This window comes from Gigantopelta aegis, chromosome 4 (genome assembly GCF_016097555.1).
Source record: "Gigantopelta aegis isolate Gae_Host chromosome 4, Gae_host_genome, whole genome shotgun sequence".
NCBI lineage: Eukaryota > Metazoa > Mollusca > Gastropoda > Neomphalida > Peltospiridae > Gigantopelta > Gigantopelta aegis.
In genome coordinates, this window is record NC_054702.1 from 109,503,623 (window position 1) to 109,531,372 (window position 27,750).

Here is a 27,750-nt window from a genome sequence, read left to right on the forward strand (position 1 = left end):
TTTTAAAACAATGAATAGACATTAACACAGTAATTTTTGAACATGGTATTTCTTTAGTCAAACCTGTCTTAAGTAGGTAATCAAAAGTAGCCACTTATGACAGGTGACTGCTACTTATTACAGGTAAATTACAAATTATAAGTAGTCTATACAGCTAATTAATGCATGGATTCACTGTAATGCCATTTAAAGTTTCCACGTTCACTGTCTAAGTTCAGTGACATTTCTTTCAATTAATTCACTAGAACTTAGTAATAGTTTGCCAATCCATCATCAGAAACAAAGTTAATATATTTTATTAATTTCCATATCTATATTCCAAGTCAGAGATTCACGTGTTGATATGTAACCATCGGTCAGCTTGTCACTGTTAAATACCACCAGGCTACCAGCAATACATTTGATTGATTTTGTGTGTGGGCCAAGAGAAAATTACTGTGGCCATTTAATAAAGGTATTTTATGCAGTTAGGATTCAGTTTAAATGACCGATAGCCACATTAGGCAGATAACTGCTTAATACAAATTACCAAATGTTTGACATCCAATAGCCAATGATTAATAAATCAATGTACTCTAGTGGTGTCGTTAAACAAAACAAACAACAACAAAAACTAAGACTTAAACTTTCAGATACACTTGGTTTACAAGCAACCATCGAGCAAAACAAAAGAAAGTTAGTTTTTGTTTAACAACACCACTAAAGTGCTTTGATTTATTTATCATCGTCAGTTGGATGTTAAACATTTGGTCATTCAGACATATAGTTTTAGACAGGAAACTCGCTACATTTTTCCATTAGAAGCTTAGGATGTTTTGAATGCATCATTCCACAAACAGGATACCACATACCACATCCTTTGATATACCAGTCATGGTGCACTGGTTGGAATGAGAAACAGCCCATTGGGCTCACCAACGGGGAGAACCATCAAGCATGTCTGAAACAAGTTGACATTCTAAAAGATTCAGTAGAAATGGATTGTGAGGATAAACATTTGAATGTTAATGTGAAATGCAAAGTTGATTTAATTCTCTGTGAAGCCAAATTTGACAGATGAATTTTAATTATCTGTAGACAAGAAATCAGGCTTTAAATAAAATAAATTATTCCTATCTGTTATAAATCATTCAGGTTATGTTTTTGGTTTTTCACACTGTTATTTAGTTTTTGCTCCAGCAAGCAACTGTTGTGTAAGGTTCTGGTTGCTGATTACATGTGGTTTGGTAGTCTGTTATTTTGGTTTTCTCCAGCAACCAGTAACTATGTATACGTATTGTTCTCAGCAACCAGTAACTATGTATACGTATTGTTTTCAGTCAGTGAGTAAATTTGATTTGTCATACTGTGTTTTCTTTGTCTCCGGCAACCAGTAACTATGTATACGTATTGTTTTCAGTCAGTGAGTAAATTTGATTTGTCATACTGTGTTTTCTTTGTCTCCAGCAACCAGTAACTATGTATACGTATTGTTTTCAGTCAGTGAGTAAATTTGATTTGTCATACTGTGTTTTCTTTGTCTCCAGCAACCAGTAACTATGTATACGTATTGTTTTCAGTCAGTGAGTAAATTTGATTTGTCATACTGTGTTTTCTTTGTCTCCAGCAACCAGTAACTATGTATACGTATTGTTTTCAGTCAGTGAGTAAATTTGATTTGTCATACTGTGTTTTCTTTGTCTCCAGAAACTAGTAACTATGTATACGTATTGTTTTCAGTCAGTGAGTAAATTTGATTTGTCATACTGTGTTTTCTTTGTCTCCGGCAACCAGTAACTATGTATACGTATTGTTTTCAGTCAGTGAGTAAATTTGATTTGTCATACTGTGTTTTCTTTGTCTCCGGCAACCAGTAACTATGTATACGTATTGTTTTCAGTCAGTGAGTAAATTTGATTTGTCATACTGTGTTTTCTTTGTCTCCGGCAACCAGTAACTATGTATACGTATTGTTTTCAGTCAGTGAGTAAATTTGATTTGTCATACTGTGTTTTCTTTGTCTCCGGCAACCAGTAACTATGTATACGTATTGTTTTCAGTCAGTGAGTAAATTTGATTTGTCATACTGTGTTTTCTTTGTCTCCGGCAACTGTGTTTTCTTTGTCTCCGGCAACCAGTAACTATGTATACGTATTGTTTTCAGTCAGTGAGTAAATTTGATTTGTCATACTGTGTAACTATGTATACGTATTGTTTTCAGTCAGTGAGTAAATTTGATTTGTCATACTGTGTTTTCTTTGTCTCCGGCAACCAGTAACTATGTATACGTATTGTTTTCAGTCAGTGAGTAAATTTGATTTGTCATACTGTGTTTTCTTTGTCTCCGGCAACCAGTAACTATGTATACGTATTGTTTTCAGTCAGTGAGTAAATTTGATTTGTCATACTGTGTTTTCTTTGTCTCCGGCAACCAGTAACTATGTATACGTATTGTTTTCAGTCAGTGAGTAAATTTGATTTGTCATACTGTGTTTTCTTTGTCTCCAGCAACCAGTAACTATGTATACGTATTGTTTTCAGTCAGTGAGTAAATTTGATTTGTCATACTGTGTTTTCTTTGTCTCCAGCAACCAGTAACTATGTATACGTATTGTTTTCAGTCAGTGAGTAAATTTGATTTGTCATACTGTGTTTTCTTTGTCTCCAGCAACCAGTAACTATGTATACGTATTGTTTTCAGTCAGTGAGTAAATTTGATTTGTCATACTGTGTTTTCTTTGTCTCCAGCAACCAGTAACTATGTATACGTATTGTTTTCAGTCAGTGAGTAAATTTGATTTGTCATACTGTGTTTTCTTTGTCTCCAGCAACCAGTCACTCTGTATGATTATCAGGCACTGAATACATTTGGTTTATCATTCTGTGGGGGTGTTTTTCAGCAACCAGTCACTCTGTATGATTTCCGGTCACTGAATACATTTGGTTTATCATTCTGTGGGGGGGGTTTTCAGCAACCAGTCACTCTGTATGATTTCCGGTCGCTGAATACATTTGCTTTACCTGTCTGTTTTGTTTGTGTGTTTTTTGGGTTTTTTTTCAGTAACTAGCTGCTCTGTATGATTTTCAGCCACTGATTACACTTGGTTTACTATTCTGTGTTTTTGTATTTTTGCAGCAACCAAATGCTCTGATTTTCGGTTGCTGGTTACATTTGGTTTACCCATCTGTGTTTTTTGTGGGGGATTTTCAGCAACCAGCTGCTCTGTATGGTTTACCAGTCTGTGTTTTGTTTCAGCAACCAGCTGCTCTGTATGGTTTACCAGTCTGTGTTTTGTTTCAGCAACCAGCTGCTCTTTATGATTTCCGGTCACTGATCACATTTGGCGGGTGGAAGAACGACTTCATGATGGTTGTCAACCAGCTGATTGAGTCCGCCCCCCACCACTACGAACACCGCACCGAGAAACTCATCTTCTCCATGTCACAGCCCAAGGTAGATATTAGTGCGTTAGCTGATAGCTGTAGACTACAGAAGTGAATTATCTGTGTTAATCAATAGAAAATGAGTTCATGGTCTCCTTATTATTTAGTCTGCATTCCAGGCTACATTTCACTGTATGACATACAGGTACTTTTACTGGTATTTATGTGACATCACTTACAGGATATTAAACAAACTTCCATTTTGTATCATGTTTATGTCCTGAGTGAAATAATAATTAAGTTGTCTTGAGCTTTAGCGAGTGACAATGACAATAAAAATTATTTCACAAGGGCATAAACATCATATGAAAATGGTAGTGAGTTTAATATCCTAATTATTATGCATAATTGATTTTAATTAATATCACTGATCTCATTGTGTTGACATTTGAGTAAGCTTGTAGTGTGCCAATAGTATAATATCATCATATAACGTCAAAATGTTATATCCCATTTTACGTTCTTGTAGACTTTCATATGAATCGAAATATTTTTAACCATAATGGCTATAATACAGTTTTATTAGATGAAACTGAAAAACATGTTCACCAGGCCTACCTTATAAAATACTATTTGGTGTTATGTAACCAATTTAAACCATTCACACATCCTTTCAGTTTTTCAGCCATGATTTTGTTGTCCCCCTCCCTTTTCTTATTGCGAAAACAGTGGGTAAAGTTACAAACAAGAATGTTTTAGGAAGCCATAATGGAACGTTATTAATTACTTTAGATAGCACTGAACTGAAATGTCAGTTTGCCATAAACTTGAAAGCTGTCACAACTCTTCTTTTTTTTTCTTTTTTTTTCTTTTTTATTGTCCCAGAAGAATACGTAGTGTTAGGGTTGTGGCCCTAAATCACTACTACAATACATAGCATATATATATTAGTAGTAACATATACAGGTAATTACATAGACATATCTAGTATGAAGAAATATTCTTTAAACTCCTCTAGGGCACTGACCTAAATTGAAAAGAAAGATAAAGAAAAATAGAGAAAAAAGAAAAGAAAAAAATGAAAAGAAAAAAGAAATAAGAAACGAAAGAAGGAACAGAGTTAATTCGTGCATAATTGCGCATATATGACAGTATATTCATAGAGATACCCACATACATAAATGCATACACATATATATTATACATGTACATATATTCACAGATGTACCCACATCTACCAGAAATATATATGGAAGAGATGAAATTAAAAATATTATATTTGTTCTAAAATGTAGTCTGAATTTTGTTTTCAAACAAGCTGTTTCCATGTCGAGATTATCTTTAAGTCTCAATAAAATAGTGTTTGCCACGTTGCCCATTCATTATTAAATACATCGTATTTACAAGTTTTTAAAAGAATATATCTTTCAATTTCAAATTTATGTTGCATTATGCCATGCACAGCGTTAATACTTAAACATTTCTTTTGTATTTTCATACTGTATATATAATATTTTATATTAATTATTAACCAGTTTATAAAATCGCTTTTATTATTATTTATCAAACCAAACATTATAATAATTTTATTAAAATGAATTATAGTTCCTGTTCGAGTAAATATCCAGTCTGTTACTGCTTCCCATAAAGTGTGTACTTTATCGCAATCGAAAAATAAATGTTGTATTGTTTCAGGAAAATTATTACAGAAGTTACATATATCAGAATCAGTGTAGTTAATCTTGTATAGAAAAGTATTAGTAGCTAATATGTTTTGCAGTAATCTATACTGAAACCATCGAAGGCTAGAATCTTTCACACATCGAAATGGTAAAGCATAATATTTTTCCCAGTCAGTTTGTTCAAATAAAAAGCCTTCATTACTATATTTTATCTGTCCTTTTGGCTTTACATACTGAAAGTTTAAAATGTCATACATATCTCTGCACCCTTTTTTACTTTTAAATAATAGTTGCAGTTTTAAAGGGTATATAGGATTTTTCACTGTGTTAAAATGATCGTCTTTTAACTGATCTAATTTATATATAAATGATTTGACAGCATTTATTAATTAATGATGCATAGTTGATAAAATTTGTAGTTATATGGTATTTTTCAACAAACTGGTCATATATTTAAAAAATTCCATTTTCGTCTAATAAATCGTTTATAAAAATAATGCTTTTACCAATATAGGTTTTATACAAAAATGGTTTATGATCTATTAATATTTTACTGTTAAGCCATATATTTGTTCCAAGTATGTCTTCTACATTATTCGGATTTTGTTTTTGTTGTATTTCTGCCCAATTTTCCAGAGTATCTTTCCAAAACATATTTTTCAAGTGCAATGTTTTACGAACAATAAAATTATCCCCATATAAGATTAGATCCTTTGTGGATATACCTGTAACTGATTTAAATAGGGTTATCCATTTTGAGTTTTCTTGAAACAATCTTCGAACCCATACACATTTTAAAGCTATAAGAAAGTTATCTATATTTATCATTTTTATACCACCATTTTTGTAGTCTTGTGTTATTAATGTTCGTTTTATCTTTTCTGGTTTATTCTCCCAAATAAATTTTAAAAATAATGTATTCAGATGTTTTATTACTTTTTCTTTTGGGTTTGGTAATACCATTAAAAGGTGTGTTAACTTCGGTATTACTAAGGCTTTTAGAACCGTGACTTGCCCTAAAACAGTTAATTTTCTCACTGACCATATTTTTATTAACTTTTGCATTTCCAATATTTTAGGGTCATAGCTGAGTTCACCGATATGTTCTAACATGACTGGGAATTTAATTCCAAGTAGTTTAAATTCAGTTGCCCCGCAGTCTAGTTTCCATCTAGTATGGTGAAAAACATCTTTACAAAACTTTTTACTGCCTATCCAGATAGCGCTAGATTTTGAATAATTTAGTTTTAAGCCTGAAGTATGAGCATAATTATCTAGAACTCTTAGCATACTATGAAGGGACTCTGGTGATCCATCAAGAATGAAACTGGTATCATCCGCATATTGGGATATTAAATATTCTTCTCCATCTATAGTTATACCTTTAATTGATGTACAATTTCTAACAAGAATTGCTAGAATTTCAGCGCATATAATAAACACATATGGCGAAAACTCTTAGTATGTAACAGTAAATGTCAAACAGTGTTTTTCTATTGTATGTCTGGTATATTTTTGGCAACAACAATTAATTCTTTTGATATTTTTAGGATGACTTTGGGGGATTTTGTTTTTATTTCCATTTATTTTTTTATAATGGATTTTTTTTACTAAATGTTAAGCAATTATTTGTGTTAAAATATCAATACATGTATTCATGTTTAAGTAAGGACTGTAATTGAACTTATGTGATTTCTATTTCTGTGTCTTAGATCCTGGAAATCACTCTACTCATTGCTGAATACATCAACATCAAACTGCAGTCACCATCTCCAGAAGCTATCAATGGGGAAACATAGCCAGTGTATCATCCTGCTTGTCTTCATCAACATCAAACTGCAGTCACCATCTCCAGAAGCTATCAATGGGGAAAGATAGCCAGTGTATCATCCTGCTTGTCTTCATCAACATCAAACTGCAGTCACCATCTCCAGAAGCTATCAATGGGGAAACATAACCAGTGTATCATCCTGCTTGTCTTCATCAACATCAAACTGCAGTCACCATCTCCAGAAGGTATCAATGGGGAAACATAGCCAGTGTATCATCCTGCTTGTCTTCATCAACATCAAACTGCAGTCACCTTCTCCAGAAGCTATCAATGGGGAAACATAGCCAGAGTATCATCCTGCTTGTCTTCATCAACATCAAACTGCAGTCACCTTCTCCAGAAGCTATCAATGGGGAAACATAACCAGAGTATCATCCAGCTCGCTACCATCAGCTTGTACTACTTTACTAGCACCACCACCACCACCAAAAGTGAAAACCAAGAAATGTGACAAATGAAATCTAAGCCATTCAGCTTAAATCTCCATCCATTTATACCTCCACCACCAAATGCTATCACCAGAGAAACAGCCTAAGAAATCTCTTTCATCTAATTTATGCAGCCATCAGTAGAAGCATAATTATGAACGCCTGTCCAATAAAACTCTTGTTCAGTCTAGCACTAGTGACCAGCAAATGTAACTGAACTAGAACTGAACATAACAAATTACTTGAACTCTGAACTCTTTGTGGAAGGTTGTGGCTTGGATGACTGTGTTGAATATTTTTAACTTCAATTTTTGTTACCAATCTAGAGATTCTTCTACACAGAATGTTATGTCTGAAGTGACAGTTACCCAACAGTTACCCTTAAACCTGGCTGGACAAGTCTGATGGAGATACAACAGTCTAAAGCTGAAGTCACCATCTGTTTCTATCATGTTACATGTTGGGCCATATTTGTGTGTGTGTGTTCAGTCTCAACCTGAATGTTTGTAGTATTTTGGAAAAGCCACCTGATGATATTCCTTAGCTGTTTGTATTTTATCTAGCAGAATGTCAGTGTGAGAGACCTGCATTGTTAAGAACTGAAATCTCACCTTGAACCGGCAGCTATAAGTCTTAGTTCTCTTGTGATGACACTGGCTTTAAAACACACGTCATGATGTCTTGAGATTGTTATTTATCAAGTTTGCCAGGTAATACTCATAGTTATTTCTTAAGGAAAGAAAATTTAAGTTTTGTAAAACATTATTTCAGTATGTTAGATCATGTGTTTCTTTCCTCTTTTTTTTGAGAAGTGATGCAATCTAATTGATAGTTGAAATTTGGATGACTGCTCCCAAATCAGGCCCTCAGATTTCACGGAAACAACCGTGTCTGTCGGAAACAACCGTGTCTGTCGGTAACAACTGTGTGTCGGTAACAACTGTGTCTGTCGGTAAAATCATGAAACCGAAATTTTGTTTCCCATGATTATTATATTGAATACGACTATTCAACGAAAAAATAATAATAAAATTATTTTTAGAAACAGTTTCTGATGGTTTCTCATGATCACAATGAACGAAACCGAAAAAGTGTTTTCCATGAAGTTTGAAATCATCTGGCCTGCAAAATAAAACATATTGGTTTTTTATTGTAATATACTTTTTTTTTTATTTTTTTTTTTTTTATTGTATATGATGAGAAGTCTTTTTTGTGTAACAAGCTGCAAACTGTTATTTGAGTTACTTGTCAATCAGTGACATCATGCTGTAAGAAAACATTGGACATTTATGCCAATCAGATTTATCACTAAATACTTTGAAATGACACATTATGACAGATCACAATTGTGAGATAATATATTTAAATATTTTGCAAAAAACTAACAAAGACCTTAATGAACTTTCATCTTATGATCTGTCATTGTAAAAAAAAAAAAAAAATCTATAATGTATTCTGACGTTAATTTGTGAATCATGAAAACAAAAACGGAAACATACATTTGAAAAATGAAAAATATTTAAGGAATGTATTTTAATATGTGAAACATGGATAATACATGGCCTTGCTCTACTTCAAGAGATTTTTGTGTTTTAAACTTTTTTGTGGCAACGGTAACTGATAGAACTAAAGTCTGATGTTAGTATCGAGTAATAATTGATGAAAGTAATTCTTACAGGTGTGTGAGAAGATGAAGATTTTTTTGTCAAAATTTATCTTATACCTTGTTTTGAGGGTTTACCTATGATTAATCCATACCAAAGCTAAAACATACCTGATGTAGAGGTACATTACGAGTCAAACTAGCTTGTCAGAGGTGTTATTTTATAGGTCAGAGGTCAGGGACCTAATTCACTAAACTCTTGCAACTTTGCGATCTCACAGTGCAATGCTAAAAGAGTTACAAAGAGGGTGCTTTGTTGTCTAACAGAGCCTAAGGGAGCTTTGTGAATTAGGCCCCAGATGTTGTTCAGTTAAGTATTGTACATTATCTGGTGACTTGTTCACAAAGTAAATCATATTATTATAGCAATATTGTATGTTTTACCAAAACTGTAAAAACAGTGATTCTTTAGAACATGGATCTTGTCAAGTACTGTCCATTTTTGTGAGAAAAAACAACAACTCATTTTCTTCATTGTTGTTGGTTGGGTTTTGTTTTTCATCTTATTAGTAATTCCCAACACTTTTTTAATTATGTGATGTCTGAACAAAACATGGACCAGTTTGTATGTGATGTAAAGATTTTTGTTAATTTATCTGTTGTGTGTGTGAATCATTTCTCTAATATCTTATGGTGTACTACTTTGTGTTTCCATGGTTTCCGTCCTTTGGTTGATGTTCAGTGTGTGTTAATAAATCTTTAAAAAAAAGTTTATATCATCCAATTACACTTTATTATAATTGGTTAATTATTATCACTGATATTAGCTGTCAGTCATTAGTATGTCTACTCTACCTTGACCTATGATATGATTTCTGTATGAAACACTAATGTATGCACCAGATAACAAACAATACAGGTATTATGATTGTCCACTGAAAGATTTTAAGAGTAGTAATTACTACAAAACATCTTTAAGAGATCTAGTTAGTCATCATCATTACCATCATTGTTATCATCATGGTAATTGTAATAATAAAAATATTTTTATTTAATAAGAGTAACACTTTCATATGCTAATCTTCTATCAGACGTTTGACCCATAATACTGCACATTCATCTCATTATGTATATTTGTGTATCCAGCACAAACGTGGTAGATGAAAAATAAATCATTTTAATCAGCACTGTTTTAATTCTCTATATTAAAACAGATGGTTGGTCCTACGAACGCTATTTCGTAATATTGTTTGTGAATAGATGAACGTACATTTTGTATCACCTGGCTTTTAATATGCATTGGTCTGATACACAAACATTAAGTCTGTCAGATGCCAGTGTTTGTGTTCGGCAACTTGTTTTCATATGGCCATTGATTTCTGCAACATGTGTCGCCAGTTTGTGTTACTGTTGTTTTGTTAGGTTGTGAGATAAGTGAAATATAGGGCATGTGTTACACACAAATTTGTACATAAAACTCAGGATTTTTTATTGTCTTCCTGTAAATGTTTTCATTACAATAAGCAATGGAAAGTTTTATGAGAATGTATCTTTTTACAATACTTGTTATTTAAACTTTCAAATTTCTGATGAATATTATGTTCATGTTTAAACTTTTTTTTATGTTAAAAACTGAAAAAATATGTTGTAAAAATTGGATCTCTAGATATTACAAATATTAAGCTTATTTGTCAAAACAATCTTGTTACAAGCCATTGTAGAATGCCTGTATTGGTGAGACTACAGTCATTAATAATAACTATTTATGTTTCCCCTGTGGTTTTGTTATAGATCGGTCTGCTAAAGGCTTTTGACTCAAGATATTTTATTGGATTTAAGGATTTATTTCAAATACAGAAGGAACGTATTAAAAATACTCTAACCTTTTCTGGCTTATGGATCTATTAGAAAAGTCTTTGTAGTGATTTTCTATAGTGGGGATATGGCATATTTATTTTGAATGTCTACATAATGCTGTCTTCTTAGTTGGACAAATTAAATATTATTCAACATTAATAAATAAATATAGTGGAAACAAAGACATTTTGCTAATTACATTTTTTAAATAAATTTATTTGTGGCAAAAGTAAGCCACTCTTTAGAAGAATTTTTGTTGTTTTTAATTTCAGTAATTATATTAGTTACTTTAGCAGAATGGACTAAAAAGGCATAACTTCTCTTTAAAGTAACAATGTCAATGTTCTACTTTTGTAGACCGATAAGACAAGTAGTGATATATGTTGTTATTGTGTTGATGACATATAACCGATATGTGATCGTAGAATACCCTGAAGATGGACGGATGGTATTGTTATGTTTTATTGTCATCAGTGTTTGATGTACAGATAAGTGCAATAATTAGGCCGCTCCGTGCCTCGGTACACTAGTCAGGTGTGCCTTAATTGTTTGTTCATCCAAGTGCAACTACTGCTAGTACCATTATTAGTAGATAATTGTATTTGTGTTTTTATTGCAGCGGTTCCAGATATGATCTTGTGTGAGAATGTGTTCTGTTTTTCTCCTGTTTTTGGCTCACATAATGCAAATTAAAATAATCTTATTTTCTGTTTCGATACCTAGCTGCATAGGTATTGGTTAAATTCAGGTTAAAGTTAAATTTTGTTAAGTTTGATAAATGATCACACTTCCACTTGTTTCTATGTTCAAAGATATCATTCTGGTGCATGTTGGGTATATATTTTTTAATGAATTTGCAGGTTTTCTATCTATTTGCACTTTGTTAAAGTTTGAATACAATTTCTCATTTTCTTTAACTTTTTTTGGCCTGGCCATATCGTCCTTATCAATTCATATAGGATCATTAAACTGCATGCAAGTACAACTTGGGATGGTGGTGTACCATCACTAGGTCATTGTGACCTACTTCTTACAGATTGCTGCACATTAAAGGAAATCCATATCTAGACCATCTTTTCCTTATCAATACATATAGGATCATCAAACCTTGAATATAAGTACCACTTGAAATGGCAGTGTTTCAGTATCATCAGTAGTTGGTCCAAAACAAACTCTTAATCTATCCAACTGCATAAATTTCACATAATTATAATCCATCAAACACGTAACACATTCATTAGTGTGTGCTTGTCTGTTAAACTCCTGACAGGTTCATATATACCTCACTGGTACTGTCTGTCGATCGATCGTATTATTTCGATGAATCCAGTGGGCATGAAAACACTTGTACTATTTAAACCCATCTTTCTCACACCAGATAATCATTTCTGGAACTGCATGTGCTTACATTGGTTTATCAAACATTTCTGTTTATTCCTAGTCATGTTAAACTTTTACACTTTTCATTGTTATTACTAGATTGTTAGTCACAGATGTGGGTGCTGAAGTCTTTGACTGCTTTAAAAAATATGGGTATGGGACATTTTCCGCATGCTTTCATCAGAAAACTGTTCAAGCATGCCTGTCGTGGGCACAACCTCTGACTTTGCCAGAGAGTTCTGTACAAGACATGATCTAAATCTGCCAGTAGGTGAGAAAAAGGTTAAAGGTCACTTGAGGTGCTATTGTGAGTTTATGTTGCAGAATACTACTCCAAATCAGTGTAGGTGTCTTGTACTGAGTATGTACAACATAGCATTACTGGATCCCGTTCCACGAAGCGATCTTAGCCATAAGGTCAACTTAAGTGCATAGGGTAGCTATGCGCTTAAGGTAATCTTAGGGCTAAGATCGCTTCGTGGAACGGGACCCTGGAAAATTGTGTAATGCTATGGCTACAAGTACATGTATATGCAACAAAATACTGCTCTGAACCAAGTGTTATTGTGGGTATGTATGTAATGTTACATATCCTCTTACTATTTGTATAAGCAACAAAATATACAAACTATGAGATATTCTGGGTATTTGTGGCATAATTCTACTGATATCCTATAATGCTGCTCCTGTTTTTCTGAGAGTATTTTATATACATTAGAGTTCTAAATTTCAGTATCTTGACCTTTTTGTTTATAATTTTTGCCTTGAATATAATTTAAAACTTAGATTGTTCCCAACATTGTCCCCTTGTCAGATAACATCCATTATTATTAAGGCCTTAGTAATGTCATAATTTAAATAAATCTCTTTCCAGACTTACAGATTTTAGACAGTTACCAACAATTTGTTATATTTATTTAAATGGTGAAATCTTGACAGTTTAATAGATATGACAACGAGTAAGTCATAAATATATGAGTGTATTAATATTATAAACAAGCTTGCACTGAAGTAACTTGTGTTATTTTACCCTGTTTTGTATGTAATATTAATGTATTTGATAGCTAGCACTATCAGTGTGTAGTGCTAGGCCTTGGGCATGTTGCAGTGCTTGAATGCATAATACTGGGAGATCAAAGAGAGTTTCGTCACAGTGGCTGGTTGTCTAGTCCTTGTCACACAATCCCCATTGTGTCACAGCCAACCAGTAAATGTTTTGTATGAATTGACAATTAATCCTGGTCTAAGCATCTTGTGTTTTAAGTAAACCTGGGCATGCGCTTTTAAAACTTAAAAATACAAACTGTTAAAGTTTGTTTTGTTTAATGACATCACTAAAGCACATTGATTAATTAATTAGCTTTTGGATGTCAAACATTTGGTAATTCTGACATATATTCTTAGAGAAAATGTGCTATATTTTTTTGTTAGTAGTAAAATATCTTTATTTGTGCTTTCCTACAGACAGAACAGCACATACTAGTCATGGGTTACTGGTTGGGATGGGAAACACCCCAATCAGAGAATGTTTCCACTGAGGGGATTTGATCCGATGACCATAGCACCTCTGGCTAGCTCTCTACTGACTGAGCTGGATCCTGCCCTGTTCATATTGAAGATCTTAGCGAAGTCTTCACAGTTCAGACTTTAAATATATGCTGTTTGTATAGAAGATATTTCATTCATTCTTTCAGTGTAGACTTGAAACTTTTATCAATGTGGGGTTTGATCTTTTTTTTCTAGATTTTACTTTTAAAATTATTGATTTGCTTTAACTTTACTACCGGTAATCACTTTAGCAATAGGTTGGTAGGAATTTTCTACAGATAACATTTAAAAAGCAGAAAGGAAGGAAAGACTTTTATTAAAGTGAGTTCGAACAATATTCATGTATAACTGTCCTTTGCAGCAAACAGTTTTGTTTGAGGTTGGTTCGTCAATTGAGATTACTTTTAATATGATATTATATATTTTAATATGATATTATATAATTTAATATGATATATATTTTAATGTAACTTTGAAGATCAAGACTGTACTGAGAGGTTTGCAGCTTGCTTTATTTCAACTCTTTCATAATTTGATATACTTATTTTTAAATATTTCAAAAGATTCTAATTATCTACATTAATGTTTTAATTGTTTCATAATCTTTTGACAAATAGTGAATTTGTGTGTCCTGTGAGTTAGTAGTATTTTAAAATGTTTTATAATTTTTAAGCAGGCATTAAGTTTGGTTGGTTTAAACTTTATCCCATATTTGTTTACTATGATGAATTTCAACGAATTTTGTAATTTATTGAACAATTATATTTTTTAGCATATATCTTGATCTTGGATCATGACAGGTCCTTTTTAAATGAATTCAGAAACAGTTATAAATATATCTGTTCTCATTTAATAATGCTAATATGTGTTTCGAAGTTAAAAATGAACTTTTAAAGTGTAACATTTGAGCTATTTTGCATTAATTTGTTCCCCTCTTTTTCTTTTAATTTTTATTATGTAAATAATAATACTTTGCTTTTTAAATAATGTACTTTATTCTACTGGCATAATTAAATAATAATGCCACTCTGAAAAAGCTACAAGTTTTTATCCTTGTAGCCATAAACTATGCATTAGTGCAGGCTTCACATTGATGCTGATAGTTGGTGTCACTATGTTATCACAGTTTTGAGTGACATATACTCATCCAAAAACTAAAATTAATGTGCATAATCATAAAGCATTTTTATTTTACATAATATATAATTCAGAAAAATGAAGTCACCATTATACATTTGAAAAACACCAGGTTTCATGACACTGTGAATATGCAAACACTATATGTCAAATTGTGACATTAATAATGATGTTCATTGATATGCACTTTCATTTTAGGATAACGATATTTATGAAACAGTATGATTGCAGGTTCATAGGAACACTATGTACAATGGGGAGTACATGCCATGGGGGAGGAGGGGCACAAGCACATTTTTCATTTATATCTATATAGTAGAAAGAAAGAAAAAAAGAGTATATAGTTTGGGCCTCAAGTGAAGGTGGGGTGTAGGGTGGGAGGAGCACAAGCACATTTTTTAAAATTATATATATATACATGTGTATATATATATATATATATATATATATATGTATAGTTGAAAGAAAAAAGTAAATGTTTTGTATCTCAAATGGGGGAGGTGTGGTACGCCCCTCCCCCAGTTCCGACAGCCCTGGCTTTGGTTATGTGTGTGGACTGTATGTTTTATCTCTGTTAGTGACTGTGTGGTTGTGTTGATTTCCACTGGTGGGAGATGCCACGTTTACCTCATGATTCTCGTGATCAGTGCTGTTGCTTGTTAACTGATTCTTCATCATTTCAAACTCATTGAACAACACTTTCTGAAGAACAAATTCTCATTGTTGACTCAATCATTTTGAATTATAAATTTTGTGGTTTCTGTTGTTTGTTTTGTTTTGTTTTGGTCTAAAATAAAATAAAGAAGTAGATACAATCATTACTGATACATTATTGTTTGTATATATTAGAAAAGTGTTTCATCTTTAAAATCATGTATAGAACTGTTTATGTTACGACAATTGATGTAGCACATTACAAGTTGATGATTCTCTCCCACTAGAGACTTAAGCAATTTTTAAAGGCCCTTTACACATTTTTAAAACCTTTGGGCTTGTATGTAACAATGAATATCAATGTTTTAACAAAGACTGAAGTATTTCACACACAAATGATTTATATATACTTCTTCAAGCAAAACACAGCATTACAAGTGTGTTTCAGCCAAGTTGAGAATTCAGTTTTAACCAGTAACGTGGGCCATAGCCCAGTGGTAAAGTGCTCGCCAGATGCGTGATCGGTCTAGGACTGATCCCTGTCAGTGGGCCCAGTGGGCTATTTCTTGTTCGAGCCAGTGCTCCACAGCTGGTGTAACAAAGGCTGTGGAATGTACTATCCTGTCTGTGCAATGGGACATATAAACGATTCCTTGCTGTTAGTAAAAAAGAATAGACCTGGAATGGCAGTAGCAGGTTTCCTCTCTGTGGTCCTTGGCCACATGAAGGGTCTACAGGAATAAACTGTGATGTCACATCTTTAATAATTTATATTTTTTAATTTTACTTTACAACTCTGCAATCGTGGAATATTTACACCTAAGTAAGCATGATTTACCAACGACACTTAATGGATACCATATTTATGTTTTTATTTTATTGTGACCTTGACATACACGACCTGTATACTACTATCTGTTTGGACATCATAGGTTATACCGTAATTAACCATAATTAAAATGTGTTGAGTGCGTTATTGAATAAAACATTTTTACTTCTAGACTAATAGGGCTTTGAATTCAACAGATGTATCCAATTATGCAGGCGCGTGCGCAGGAATTTTAGCAGAGGGGTCTAGACTGGTGACCAAAGTTTGAATATGAAGTTTGCTACTAATGGTGTGAGTTCAGGCCTAGATCAAGTGTCATTGTAGCCTGTTTAGATTTGGTGTTGAAGAACCAAAAGGTCACGAGGTACTGTGTCTAAATTACACACAATATCGTAAATGTGACGCACAGCCTCTTAGTTTAACCACTGTCACGTTCACCCATGTAGGTAGTATTAAACCAAATAACTTCCGGCTGGGTCAAAGTTCGAGTTGCAGCGAACTTTTGATAAAGAAGTGAACACCACAAGTCCTGTGATTGGTTATAAATGTGAGTGTGTTTGTTGTAAAAAATATTATGCAATTTTATTTCATCTAGTACCAATGTGTCAAGTAGCCGTGTGCTTGAAACATGTATGGGGTACCTGTAAAAAAATGTACTCGAATTTTGTGCGGAACTAGGGTAGTCATAGACGCTACTCGTTATCTCAGAAACGAGCAGCTTGACCCCCAATTTTTTCTGATTCACTTTAAGTGTGAGGGGGTGGTAGTATTTATATCCGTGACGTTTATGTCGATTGATACGCTGCAGGTAGGAGTTTTAGCCACATATGTTACTATTGTCATCTATGGGATTTGATTTGGTAGTATACACTCTGTAGTGTTGATCTGGAGGCACACGCTACAAGAACCAACCTGACGCCCCTATCAGAAATGCAGCCGCTTTGAGACGGGGGTGTCGCGTTTCTTTCTGTAACGTTTGTACTAGTCATTAACATATACAATTAATGTTATGGGAGAACTCGAATATCACGATCAAACAAAAGCGTTACGAAACTGTGTAGGTCGGACAAGATACTTTAACGTCGGAAATTCAGAATCGTAGGTGTCGGAAGATGTGGCCAACTGGAGCGGTTAGTAATGTATTAATTTGCCTTTACACTGAGGAGGGGGGGGGGGGTATAATTTTCAGTTTGCAAGGAGCAACCCCTCCCCCTCATTGCTGCAGCAAATCTTCGAATTCAAGCAAAAGTGATGGAGATATTCGGGGGAAATCTTTTCACTGTGTATGCACGCGCGCGCACACACACACACACACCACTGCGCACACACACACACCACTTGCAATAACAATTAGCAGTTTTCAACAGTAAATACATTCTTGCACTATCTTAAGTTCACGCTGAGCTTGAGCATCAAGTTAAGCAGTTCTAAACTAAAGGACCGAGTTCAAACTGAATTTGAGTATAAATTTCAGACATTTACTTGGATTAAGCTACGTCTGAGCACCATGTTAGAAAGTTTATCAACATGGACCTAGTACAGTTTGAGTATCAAGTTTGAGTTTTATAAACTGAGTATTGAATTCTAGCTGTTTTATAATAACGGACAACAGACGGAGTTGAGACTAAGCTAGGTGGAAGGAAGCGAGGAATGTTATTTAATGACGCACGCACTCAACACATTTTAATAACGGTTATATGGTGGAGGACATATGATTAAGGACCACACAAATAATTAGAGAACAAACCGGCTGCCGCACCTCATTCTGATTAGCAGCAAGGAATCTTTTCTATGTAGCATTCCACTGACAGGAGTGGAGTAATAATTACGGGATGTGTTTTGGCCGAGTGTTAATCCAGGCAGTTGTATAATAAATGAATGAATAAATCAATAAATCAATGTTTAACGACACCCCAGCACAAAAACAAAATCGGCGATTGGGGGTCAAAGAAAGGTGCGTGATGATCAACATCAATTTAAAATTCCAAAATTGTTAATAAAGATTAAATATGAAAAAGACAGAAATAAACGCTATGGTCAGACCATGAAAATAGTGATAAACAAATTAGTATTGCACTGAATTATTGTTATAAAGCGAAAATCATATTTGAAAATATTATTACAGATACTTGTAGAACTATCTTGAAATGTTCAAGAGATACTGAATATGTGCTGTATTTGTCTCTCTCAAGGAAACCCATGAGAATGTTGCCACCTTTGCACCACGATGAGTAACAGCAAACGCAGGGGGGGGGGGGGGGATTTATCCTAAGTGTGAGCATTCCATTTCATTTCAACTTATTTTTGTGCTTATATCCAATTAAGTTTCAAGCACGCTATCCTGGGCACGCACCTCAGCTATATGGGCTGTCTGACCAGGACAGTGAGTTAGCGGTTAGTGATAGAAAAGAGGGTGTAGTGGTCTTACACCTACCCATTGAGTCGTTAAAACTCGCTCTGGGTGGGAGCCGGTACCGGGCTGCGAACCCTGTACCTATCAGCCCTATGTCCGATGGCTTAACCACGACTCCATCGAGGCCGGTAGTGTGAGCACCAAGTCCCAATGGTTTTATAATCGCTGGCCATACGGCTAATTGGGTCTTTATGAGCTTACTGATGCTTGTTTTCAGACGACGCTCCATCTACCGCGACATCGTTGATTATTAGTTCAGTTTCCCACATGGACAACTTCTCCATCGAGTCACTACACCGCTTCCAATCAATCAATATGTTAAACGTTGGGCGTGTGGTATTTAGTACTAATATTCTACTTGAACTATGCGATCGTTGGACAAACGTGCATGCCTGTATTCATCAAGACGCACAAACTCTTAGTGCAATCGTTTATATCGATTCCAGCTTGAAATCCTATCTGTGGATTTGATTCTTAACTGTTAGATCAAGTGTATAAATGTTCTCGCCTCGTACACAACTGTACAAGTGAGCGTGTTTAAAGGATGTTTAGCAGATGTTTTGTTCATCATCGACACAAGTTTTTATTCTGGCTAGTGTCGTGGTTAAGCCATGTTAGTGGGTACTGGATTCACATCCGAGTTTCGGCTCACATCCAGAGAGTTTTAACATCTCGGTGGGGAGGCGTAGGACCACCACGCCAACTTCCCTATCAGTAACCACTAACAAGTAAACCATTTCGTTCATTTCAGCTTATTTTCGTGCTTATATTCAATTAAGGTTCAAGCACGTTGTCCTGTACACACTCCTCTGCTATCTGGGCTGTTTAGTCAGGTTCTACAGGTTCTACGTGATATTGACTTTTATTGTACATTTTAATTTCTCTATCTGATATTTGTATTTTTTGCACAGTTCTTTACACTGTGTTTTTATTTGATTATTGAATTGTTATATTGATGTTGATCATCACTTCATGTTTTGACTTACAATAGTTTGACACCCAATAGCCGATGTATTTTACGTGCTGGGGTGTCGTTAAACATTCATTCATTCGTTTAGTCAGGTTAGTGGAGAGAGAGAGAGAGAGAGAGAGAGAGAGAGAGAGAGAGAGAGAGAGAGAGAGATGTCGGTGTAGTGGACTTGCCTGCCCACTAAGTCGTTAAACTCCCTCTGAGTGTAAGTCGGTACTGGGATTCGAACCTAGTACCTACTAGCCTTAATTCCGATTGCTTAACCACTACACCACAGAGGCCGGTATCAACTAATCATTAACCCACTACCCAGGACACCCAAACGAGGCGACTGTGCCCAGGACAGCGCCTTGAGCTTTAATTGTATGTCTTAGTTCAAAAATCAACAAGGAAAAAAAATTAACAGTAAATAAACCAGCTATACAAGTGTACATGTTAAAACGATTTTTAGCAGACGTTTTGTTCATCGTCTCCAGTGTAATCCAGCCTTCGCGGACCTCTTTGTGGCTGTTCCACCTAATCTATTGGCTTGTCCTGGAAGCCTGGTAGATGAACAGTGGATACAGATTCATTTTCTTAGGCAGCTATCGATTGTCGTCTGCTCGATGATTCTGCCTTACAGGCAATTATACTTTTATTCTTTACAGTCAAGTCGAACATCTTAGTTGCCCTGTAATGCAATCATGTTGCCTTCATGGGCTGTGGTGTTAGTTGCCCTCGGTGGACTGGGGTTATTTCCCCCGTCTCAACCAATGCCCCACGACTGATACATCAAAAGGTCGTCAAGTGGTATGTGCCACACTGAATATGAGAAAGTGAATACAAACGATCCTTTGCTGCGGTTTTGGTGCAGCGGGTTTCCTCTCTCAGTTATATGTAGATTAAAGACATCAATAACCTGGGAAAATATTTAGTTTTGGCAAATAAATTTAGAGACGATTTACTGCAGCTTACTTAAATATGACATCCACTTACCTGCCGTTTTATTACCTAGTATATTAATCATATTTCATCTAGTATACATCATATATATATATATATATATATATATATATATATATATATTCTTCAAAAAAGGTATGTCAAAATTGTAAGGTATATTAGCTGTGGGGAATGGTTATATGATAATAGTGAATTAATTGGGCAAACATTACAACCAGTAGTTCAGTATTACAGTAGGTTATATGGCCACCAAAAATCTTGAAGGACGATTGGGGTCAGAAGTGAAATTTGAAAGTTGACGGGGTTTTTTTGTCAGTAAATCGCAAATTCAAACAATAAAAATGACAAAAAAAAACTACAATAACAACTGTATGATCAACAGAATGAAAAAGATTGACAGAAATAATGTTCCACAGTGATTAATCGACCTTCCTGGAAATTGTAAAAATCGAGAATGACACCCCACGTACGTGTACGGGGCAACTGCGTGATGCACGTGCAAACTATGGAATGTGTTTCGGTGTGTTGATAAACAGACCTGAATGTTCTTTACTAGGATGTCTGTGGTCAAAACGTATGTTCGGTCTACTAGTTGATATTAACATTAATATTTCAGGTTCCCCTACTTTTTTTGAAGAGTATATATATATATATATATATATATATATATATATATATATATATATATATATATATATATATAATTATTACTACTACACCACGATAATGTTTATAATACACATATATATGTACATCCCACCACTATTACTAGTATACTGTCTTAATTTTACCATTAATTCTTAAATCACTCTCCATCTGTATTTGTATATTTGCATATATATTGTGATTATATTTGTATGTATTTATGTTGATAAGTTGTTTTTAATTTAAGGCAAATAAAGAACTTGAACTTGGGGGAAAAAAGTGTCGAAATGACCATTCTAGACACTAAATAACAGTAGTTTTGACCGGCCTTGGTGGCGTTGTAGTCAAGCCATTGGACATAAGGCTTGTAGGTACAGGGTTCGCAGCCCGGTACTGGCTCCCACCCAGAGCGTGTTTAAACGACTCAATGGATAGGTGTAACGTCAGTTACACCCTCTTCTCTCTCACGGACCACTAACAATTAACAACTAACCCACTGTCCTGGACAGACAGCCCAAATAGCTGAGGTATGTGTGCCCAGGACAGTGTGTCTGAACCTTAATTGGATATAAGGACGAAACTAAGTTGAAGTGAAATGAAAGTAGTTTAAAATGTGCCAAGGTGTCCAACATGTTTGTTCCCGTGCTGTTAGAGGTATTGCAGTTGATAGGTGTGGACAGATCAGTGTTACATATGCCAGAGGACATAACAGAACCCCAAACAAATCCTTATTTGGAATTATTTAATGTTGGGAAGAAATGAGTATGGTGAAGTAGCAGAGTAGAATATTTAAAAGCGTAACTACTAATTTACTCTAAGGCCTATGGAGACTGTTAGCCTGCCCCTTAAAAAATATAATTAAGAAACAAAAAAACCCAGTTAACAATTCAAGAGAATTTGTGATAGAATTTGTAACACAGGTGTTTTAGTAACTATATGTTTGACATGATTACAAAAATACAATACCCTAATAATAACAATAAGCTAAACAAATATGTTTTCCAAATGTCAGTCTAAATTATACTCGCAGATATATATAGTAAATTTAGATTTATTTGATATTCTAATCTGTACACCAGAGATCACGATCACTATCCGGTGTCGGTAATACATAATAAAAGTAATTTCACTGAAAATCTCACTTCTGTATGTGCTGTAGTGTGCACTAACATCTACATCAGTGTTCGTTCATTGCAGTCTTAACTAACAAAGAAATGAGAAATATAAAGATATGTAAGTTTTAAAATTCAAAACTCGCTGTTTAGTTCCAAAAGAAAAGATTTGGCGCTTATGAAACAAATCTTCTGCTATAAAAAAATAAATAATAACCACCAGAGCTCAACTGTTCATACAAGAGACATTGTGTATAATTACAGCCTATGTAACGCATAGAGAGTATAAGCTAGTGTGGGTTACTAGTGCAAAGCTCTCAACGCGATGCTCACCAACAGATCCATACAAAGCACGCAAACGACCCCAAATGTCGTGTACGATTCTACAGAAAGCCAATATCCATTATAAAACGAGGTAATAATTTATGGAGTAGCTAAATGGTCTACAAAATTATTGGAAAATTAAATGGCAAATGGCATTAGTAGCAGTGACAGCTCCAGAGATCGATATGTCGGACTTCTGGTTCAAAGAATCGTGGAGGAAAACCAGCTTCACATTTCGCAATAAAACTGACGTCGGTGCTGTAACGAGTAATGTATTTACGTACAGACAAATGTACACGAGTCCTTGAGTGGAGAACGATGGAAAATGGTTTTATTTTCTTTGACACCACGTTTTGCCTGCAGTTACATGTTATTTTAGTTTGCTACAGAAGCTATTCAACTAAACCTAGACTGAAAAATTATAAACATACATGGTTCAGTATCCTTTAAGGGATCTATAGTCCAGTCGGTAAAGTTCTCGCCTGAGGTGCTTTGGTCGCAGGATCGAATCTCCTCGGTGAACACATTGTCTGATCAATGTGATCTAGTGGTGTTGTTAAAGAAAACAAACTTGAACGTCAGTTGGCTCGAAGACCGTCCAGATGCACCATACCCAGATTAACTTTGTTTATTACATCAGCTTCGTTTCAACAAACCATTATTTAAATATGCATCTACGTATTTTAATTTTGGTGTTTAGTGATTTTCACAAATATTGCAATACCTTGATAAACGAATTTTGCTGCACTGATCACTGTTTAATGAACAACAAAACAGGTCTAGCTTTCCACAAGTCATCCAGTCCTCATTTCAACATCTGTTCACATCCGCCCCTACTTTCAATACACGGGACATGTTAAAACAGCTGTATGGTAATTTATGAATTTAAAAGTTTAATTTTATCCCTGTTCCCCCTTTAAAATTTAATTACCCTATTTTTCTTTGATTGTTTTTAATGCATAAATTATCGTAAATTTAATTATTTTTATTATTTAAAAAAATTACTTACATGTATGCCTATCTCCCTACACCGTACATGTATAAACACTATTTAAACAGCTGTAATGGAAGTTTGACAAGAGAAATTAATATATATATGCTGAAGAGCAGACTCGAAACAACTTCAAACGACCTACTTGCCCACCTGCGGTATACAAATGTGTATGTCAAATCTGTATGTGTGAATCGCTGGCACAAGCTGCTGTATATCATGTAATCAGTTTTGTATGTAATGTTTATATATGTTCTATGGATCACTGATCTGAAATAAAAATCTATTATTATTATTATTATTATTATTATTATTATATATATATATATATATATATATATATATATATATATATATTATATATTTGTATGTATAAATTCTGACTCGTGCATGCTCAATATCCGGTTCTTATATGCTTTCAATTCCAATATATTTCTTACTTGATTACAGTGATCTTTCATGTTTCAAAAACCTATTACAAAATACTGAACAAGAAAGAACTGCACAAAGACTAACGTTAAACGCAAGGAAACCATACAAGGAAACGGTTTGCTGACACTGATATCGATCAACACGAAGAACACGGGAAGACATCCTCGGTATATAACAACAGCTTTGTTCCGTTACGAAACTAATGTCTCTTGCCTTTGTGGGTGTTTCTCTCTTCTGCTGTCTGTCTGTCGGAGAATATTAAAATAGTTTGTATACCCTTAGGATTTTTTACTGTCAGCTATATCTCTCACCAACCACTAACAACTAACCCTCTTTCCTGGGCAGACAGCCCAGATAGCTGAGGTGTGCCCAGAACAACGTACTTGGACTTTAATTGGATATAAAAACGAAAATAAGTATAAACAACAACAACAACAACAACATTATCTGTCAAATATGGCATTGTTGGCACTTGGTCTAGAGATAGAGGAAGAATCCCGCCACTGCCATATAGCATATTACTTGTTCAGTTAGACGCAGGTAGTCTGTTGTGTACTATAATTGTATGTGATACTTGTTCAGTTAGACGCAGGTAGTCTGTTGTGTACTATAACTGTATGTGATATTTGTTCAGTTAGACGCTGGTAGTCTGTTGTGTACTATAACTGTATGTGATACTTGTTCAGTTAGACGCAGGTAGTCTGTGGTGTACTATAATTGTATGTGATACCACGGCTGTCGCAAAGTAGTGAGTTGAATGTGCGTGCGTGCGTGTGTAGTGATGGTGGGGGGGGGGGGGGGATCAACGGAAGATTTACCGGGCCAAGAACCGCCGTACTACTACTTTAGCCTATTTACCCAATAACCTCTTTTAGAGACAGGTTGCTCTGACCCCTTGCTTACGTGCCCATGCTAGCATGCTTGGATCCCACTTACATATGTGTATATATATCCCGACACTCGGCAGCCGTCAAGTAGGGTGGCACAGATGTGAAGAGGTTATTGTTGTATATGTTCGCTGACTGGTGTACGACTTCACTCGTAATGAAGTAACACACTGACGTCTGACCTCACTCCGACGTGCAGCACATTCTCTCACGTTAGGCTAAACAAAAGAAAACAGGCCCGGATCCGGAGAGGGTGGTGGTGGTAGTACAGGAGGGGGGGGGGGGGGGGGGGCGAGGTATGTGATATTAAAAAAAAAATTAATAATAATAATAATAATAAAAAAAAGTAAAAGCATGTTCAAACAAGTCGCCAGCCTCGGTGGTGTCATGATTACGCCATCGGATATAAAAGGCTGGTAGGTACTGGGTTCGCAGCCCGGTACCGGCTCCCATCCAGAGCGAGTTTTAACGACTCAGTGTAAGACCACTACATCTTCTTCTCTTTCACAACCCAATATCTTGGACAGATACCCCAGATGGCTGAGGTGTGTGTGTGTGTGTGTGTGTGTGTGTGCCCAGCATAGCTTGCTTGAAACGTAACTGGATATAAGCACAACCATAAGTTTAAATACAATGAACGTTACCATGTCCGGCGCCCCCCCCCCCCCCCCACCCCCACCCCTTGATACACCCTGGATCCGCACCTGGAAGGGAATGTTTAGTGAGCGTTCAGCACAATTTAAACTACACCTGTTTGGTATCTAATGTATAGTTAACTTGACAGTTGCTGGCCGAGGGAGAAAAACCCGAAGCTGCCTCATAGGTTACACCTATCAAAACTCAGCAGTGGGGGTTTAAGTACTTTCTAAATAAAAGGTGAGTAGGGCCTACATACCACGTGATTTCATATGTAAGGTCAATGTATGTGTTGTCCCGTCTGTGGGAAGGCACATATAAAAGAGCCCTTGCTGCTCTCGACAAGAACCACCTTGTGACGACAGCAGCCCCAAGTTAAGCCGGCTAACGTTCACGAACTATCTGTTTATCAGTCTAGCGGCCGTTTTTCTACTCGGTCAGGTTGAACTCAGCCCTGGTTAACGTTCTGTACATAAATAAAGTGTCGACATGAACATACTGTAGACACGTACGATGGGTCGCAGTATCGGTCCATGTTGATGGTATCCGGGTTTTCTCCATCCCTGACTGGTATATCAAACACCGTGGTATGTACTGTCCTGTCTATTCCTAATGGACAGGTTTAACTGTAGGTCTAACCACATAATATTATATCTGACTGTATCGACGAAGTTCCGGGCTATTTGTTAACCATCCTTGCTAAGCAATACGCTTCATTTCGATTGGTCCATAATGAGCTGGAAGCCATTCTGTCAGTATCGATCATGACATATTTTCTGTGCTAATGTTTGCCATTGTGATTTATTGTGATCGGCCATGTTACAACTATTGACGTTGTTTAGACGCCGAGTACCGCCACGGATATAGGTGTCATCCGTGCAGTCCGCAAGGACCCGGCAGTATTCCGCGGTATATCCCTATTCGGTTTCAAAGCGCACCAGTAAAAGAGAAAATTATGTAGATTGTGCCGATACACAAACATACATATCAGCCGTCAGTAAAGAGCTTTAGATTCATTAACATGATAACACGTCTCATACGTGTGACGTCTATGTCTATGTCATTGCACGGGCGCACTGTTCACGATTTGATATAACAGTAGCGGATCTGAGGTGGGGGAGAACCCCCCCCCCCCCCCACCTAAATTTTGTGACAGTTATTTTTTTATTTTTTTTATTTTTTACGTTTGAGAATCCGAGGAAGCGCTTCGGCCACATATCATTGGCTCCCCCAACACACTTACACACAACCACCCCCACCCCAAAATGGATGTTCAGGTCCCGCCATTGTATATAGACATCGATCCATACGTATATTTTACATTCTTTTCTCATTAGATCAAAGTGGGCACTTGTAAAGTGTTAAATTGATAGCACAAGGGCAGAACATTTATAATAGTGTTTACCATATAATGTTATTGTTATTATAACTTTGCCTTTAATTTAACATTTTATAGGTAGAAAAACAATTACAAAAACATAAACAAAAAACCCAACTCATATGCAGTTTTCCTTCATTCAAATATCATTATATTTTCCTTTGAACAGTAGGCAACCAAACTAATTAAAAGAAACGAACAGTGTTTTTTTGTAGCCTATAGGCATAAGTACATATCTAAAATTGATTTGTATTCACTACGTGTAGAGCCTGTGTTTTATATTTTTAATGAAACACAAATTGGTTAATATTTACAATACTAATACATGTACTAGTAACCCAAAACAACAACCGTCTAAATATTACCTAAACGATTCGGCTAATAAATTCAAGGCAGTGGATGGCAACCGTTAGAACAATAGTGTGACGTCACATGTATAGCGTTTAGCATTAAAAATATAAAAATCTCTAACGACCATTACAATAATAGTCACAGTGACAGACCATAAATACCATCATTATAATACGGAAATAAATAAAAGAAAAATTTAGAATTTTTTTCCCATTTGAAGTTTCAATTTTTAACAATTCTATTTTATAATTACTGTTTTGTAATAGGCGTTTTGATTGGTTAAAATGCTATCACGTGATCTAAAAAACCCAACGTTCATTCTTCCATGAACGTGAAAACTGCACTTTTTCGGTAAAC

General features: G+C 35.1%; 1 protein-coding gene and 1 long non-coding RNA gene across 3 annotated transcripts in view; one reads left to right on the forward strand and one right to left on the reverse strand.

Annotated features, from left to right (window-relative positions):
- LOC121371726 (pleckstrin homology domain-containing family H member 2-like) overlaps nucleotides 1-13,544 on the forward strand; it is a 179,626-nt gene extending 166,082 nt beyond the window's left edge. For both annotated transcript variants that reach the window (XM_041497826.1, XM_041497827.1), the window contains exons 28-29: nucleotides 3,281-3,433; nucleotides 6,758-13,544. In XM_041497826.1, coding sequence (XP_041353760.1) covers nucleotides 3,281-3,433; nucleotides 6,758-6,844 — 240 coding nt within the window. In that variant the 3' untranslated portion in view covers nucleotides 6,845-13,544. The remainder of the gene's footprint in view (nucleotides 1-3,280; nucleotides 3,434-6,757) is intronic.
- Nucleotides 13,545-15,295: 1,751 nt separating this feature from the next.
- On the reverse strand, nucleotides 15,296-27,441 carry LOC121371728. The gene is made up of 3 exons (XR_005957824.1): nucleotides 27,408-27,441; nucleotides 22,425-22,485; nucleotides 15,296-15,616 (listed from the first exon to the last, which is right to left on the reverse strand). It is a non-coding gene; the product is annotated as an uncharacterized LOC121371728 (long non-coding RNA).
- Nucleotides 27,442-27,750: the final 309 nt, after the last annotated feature.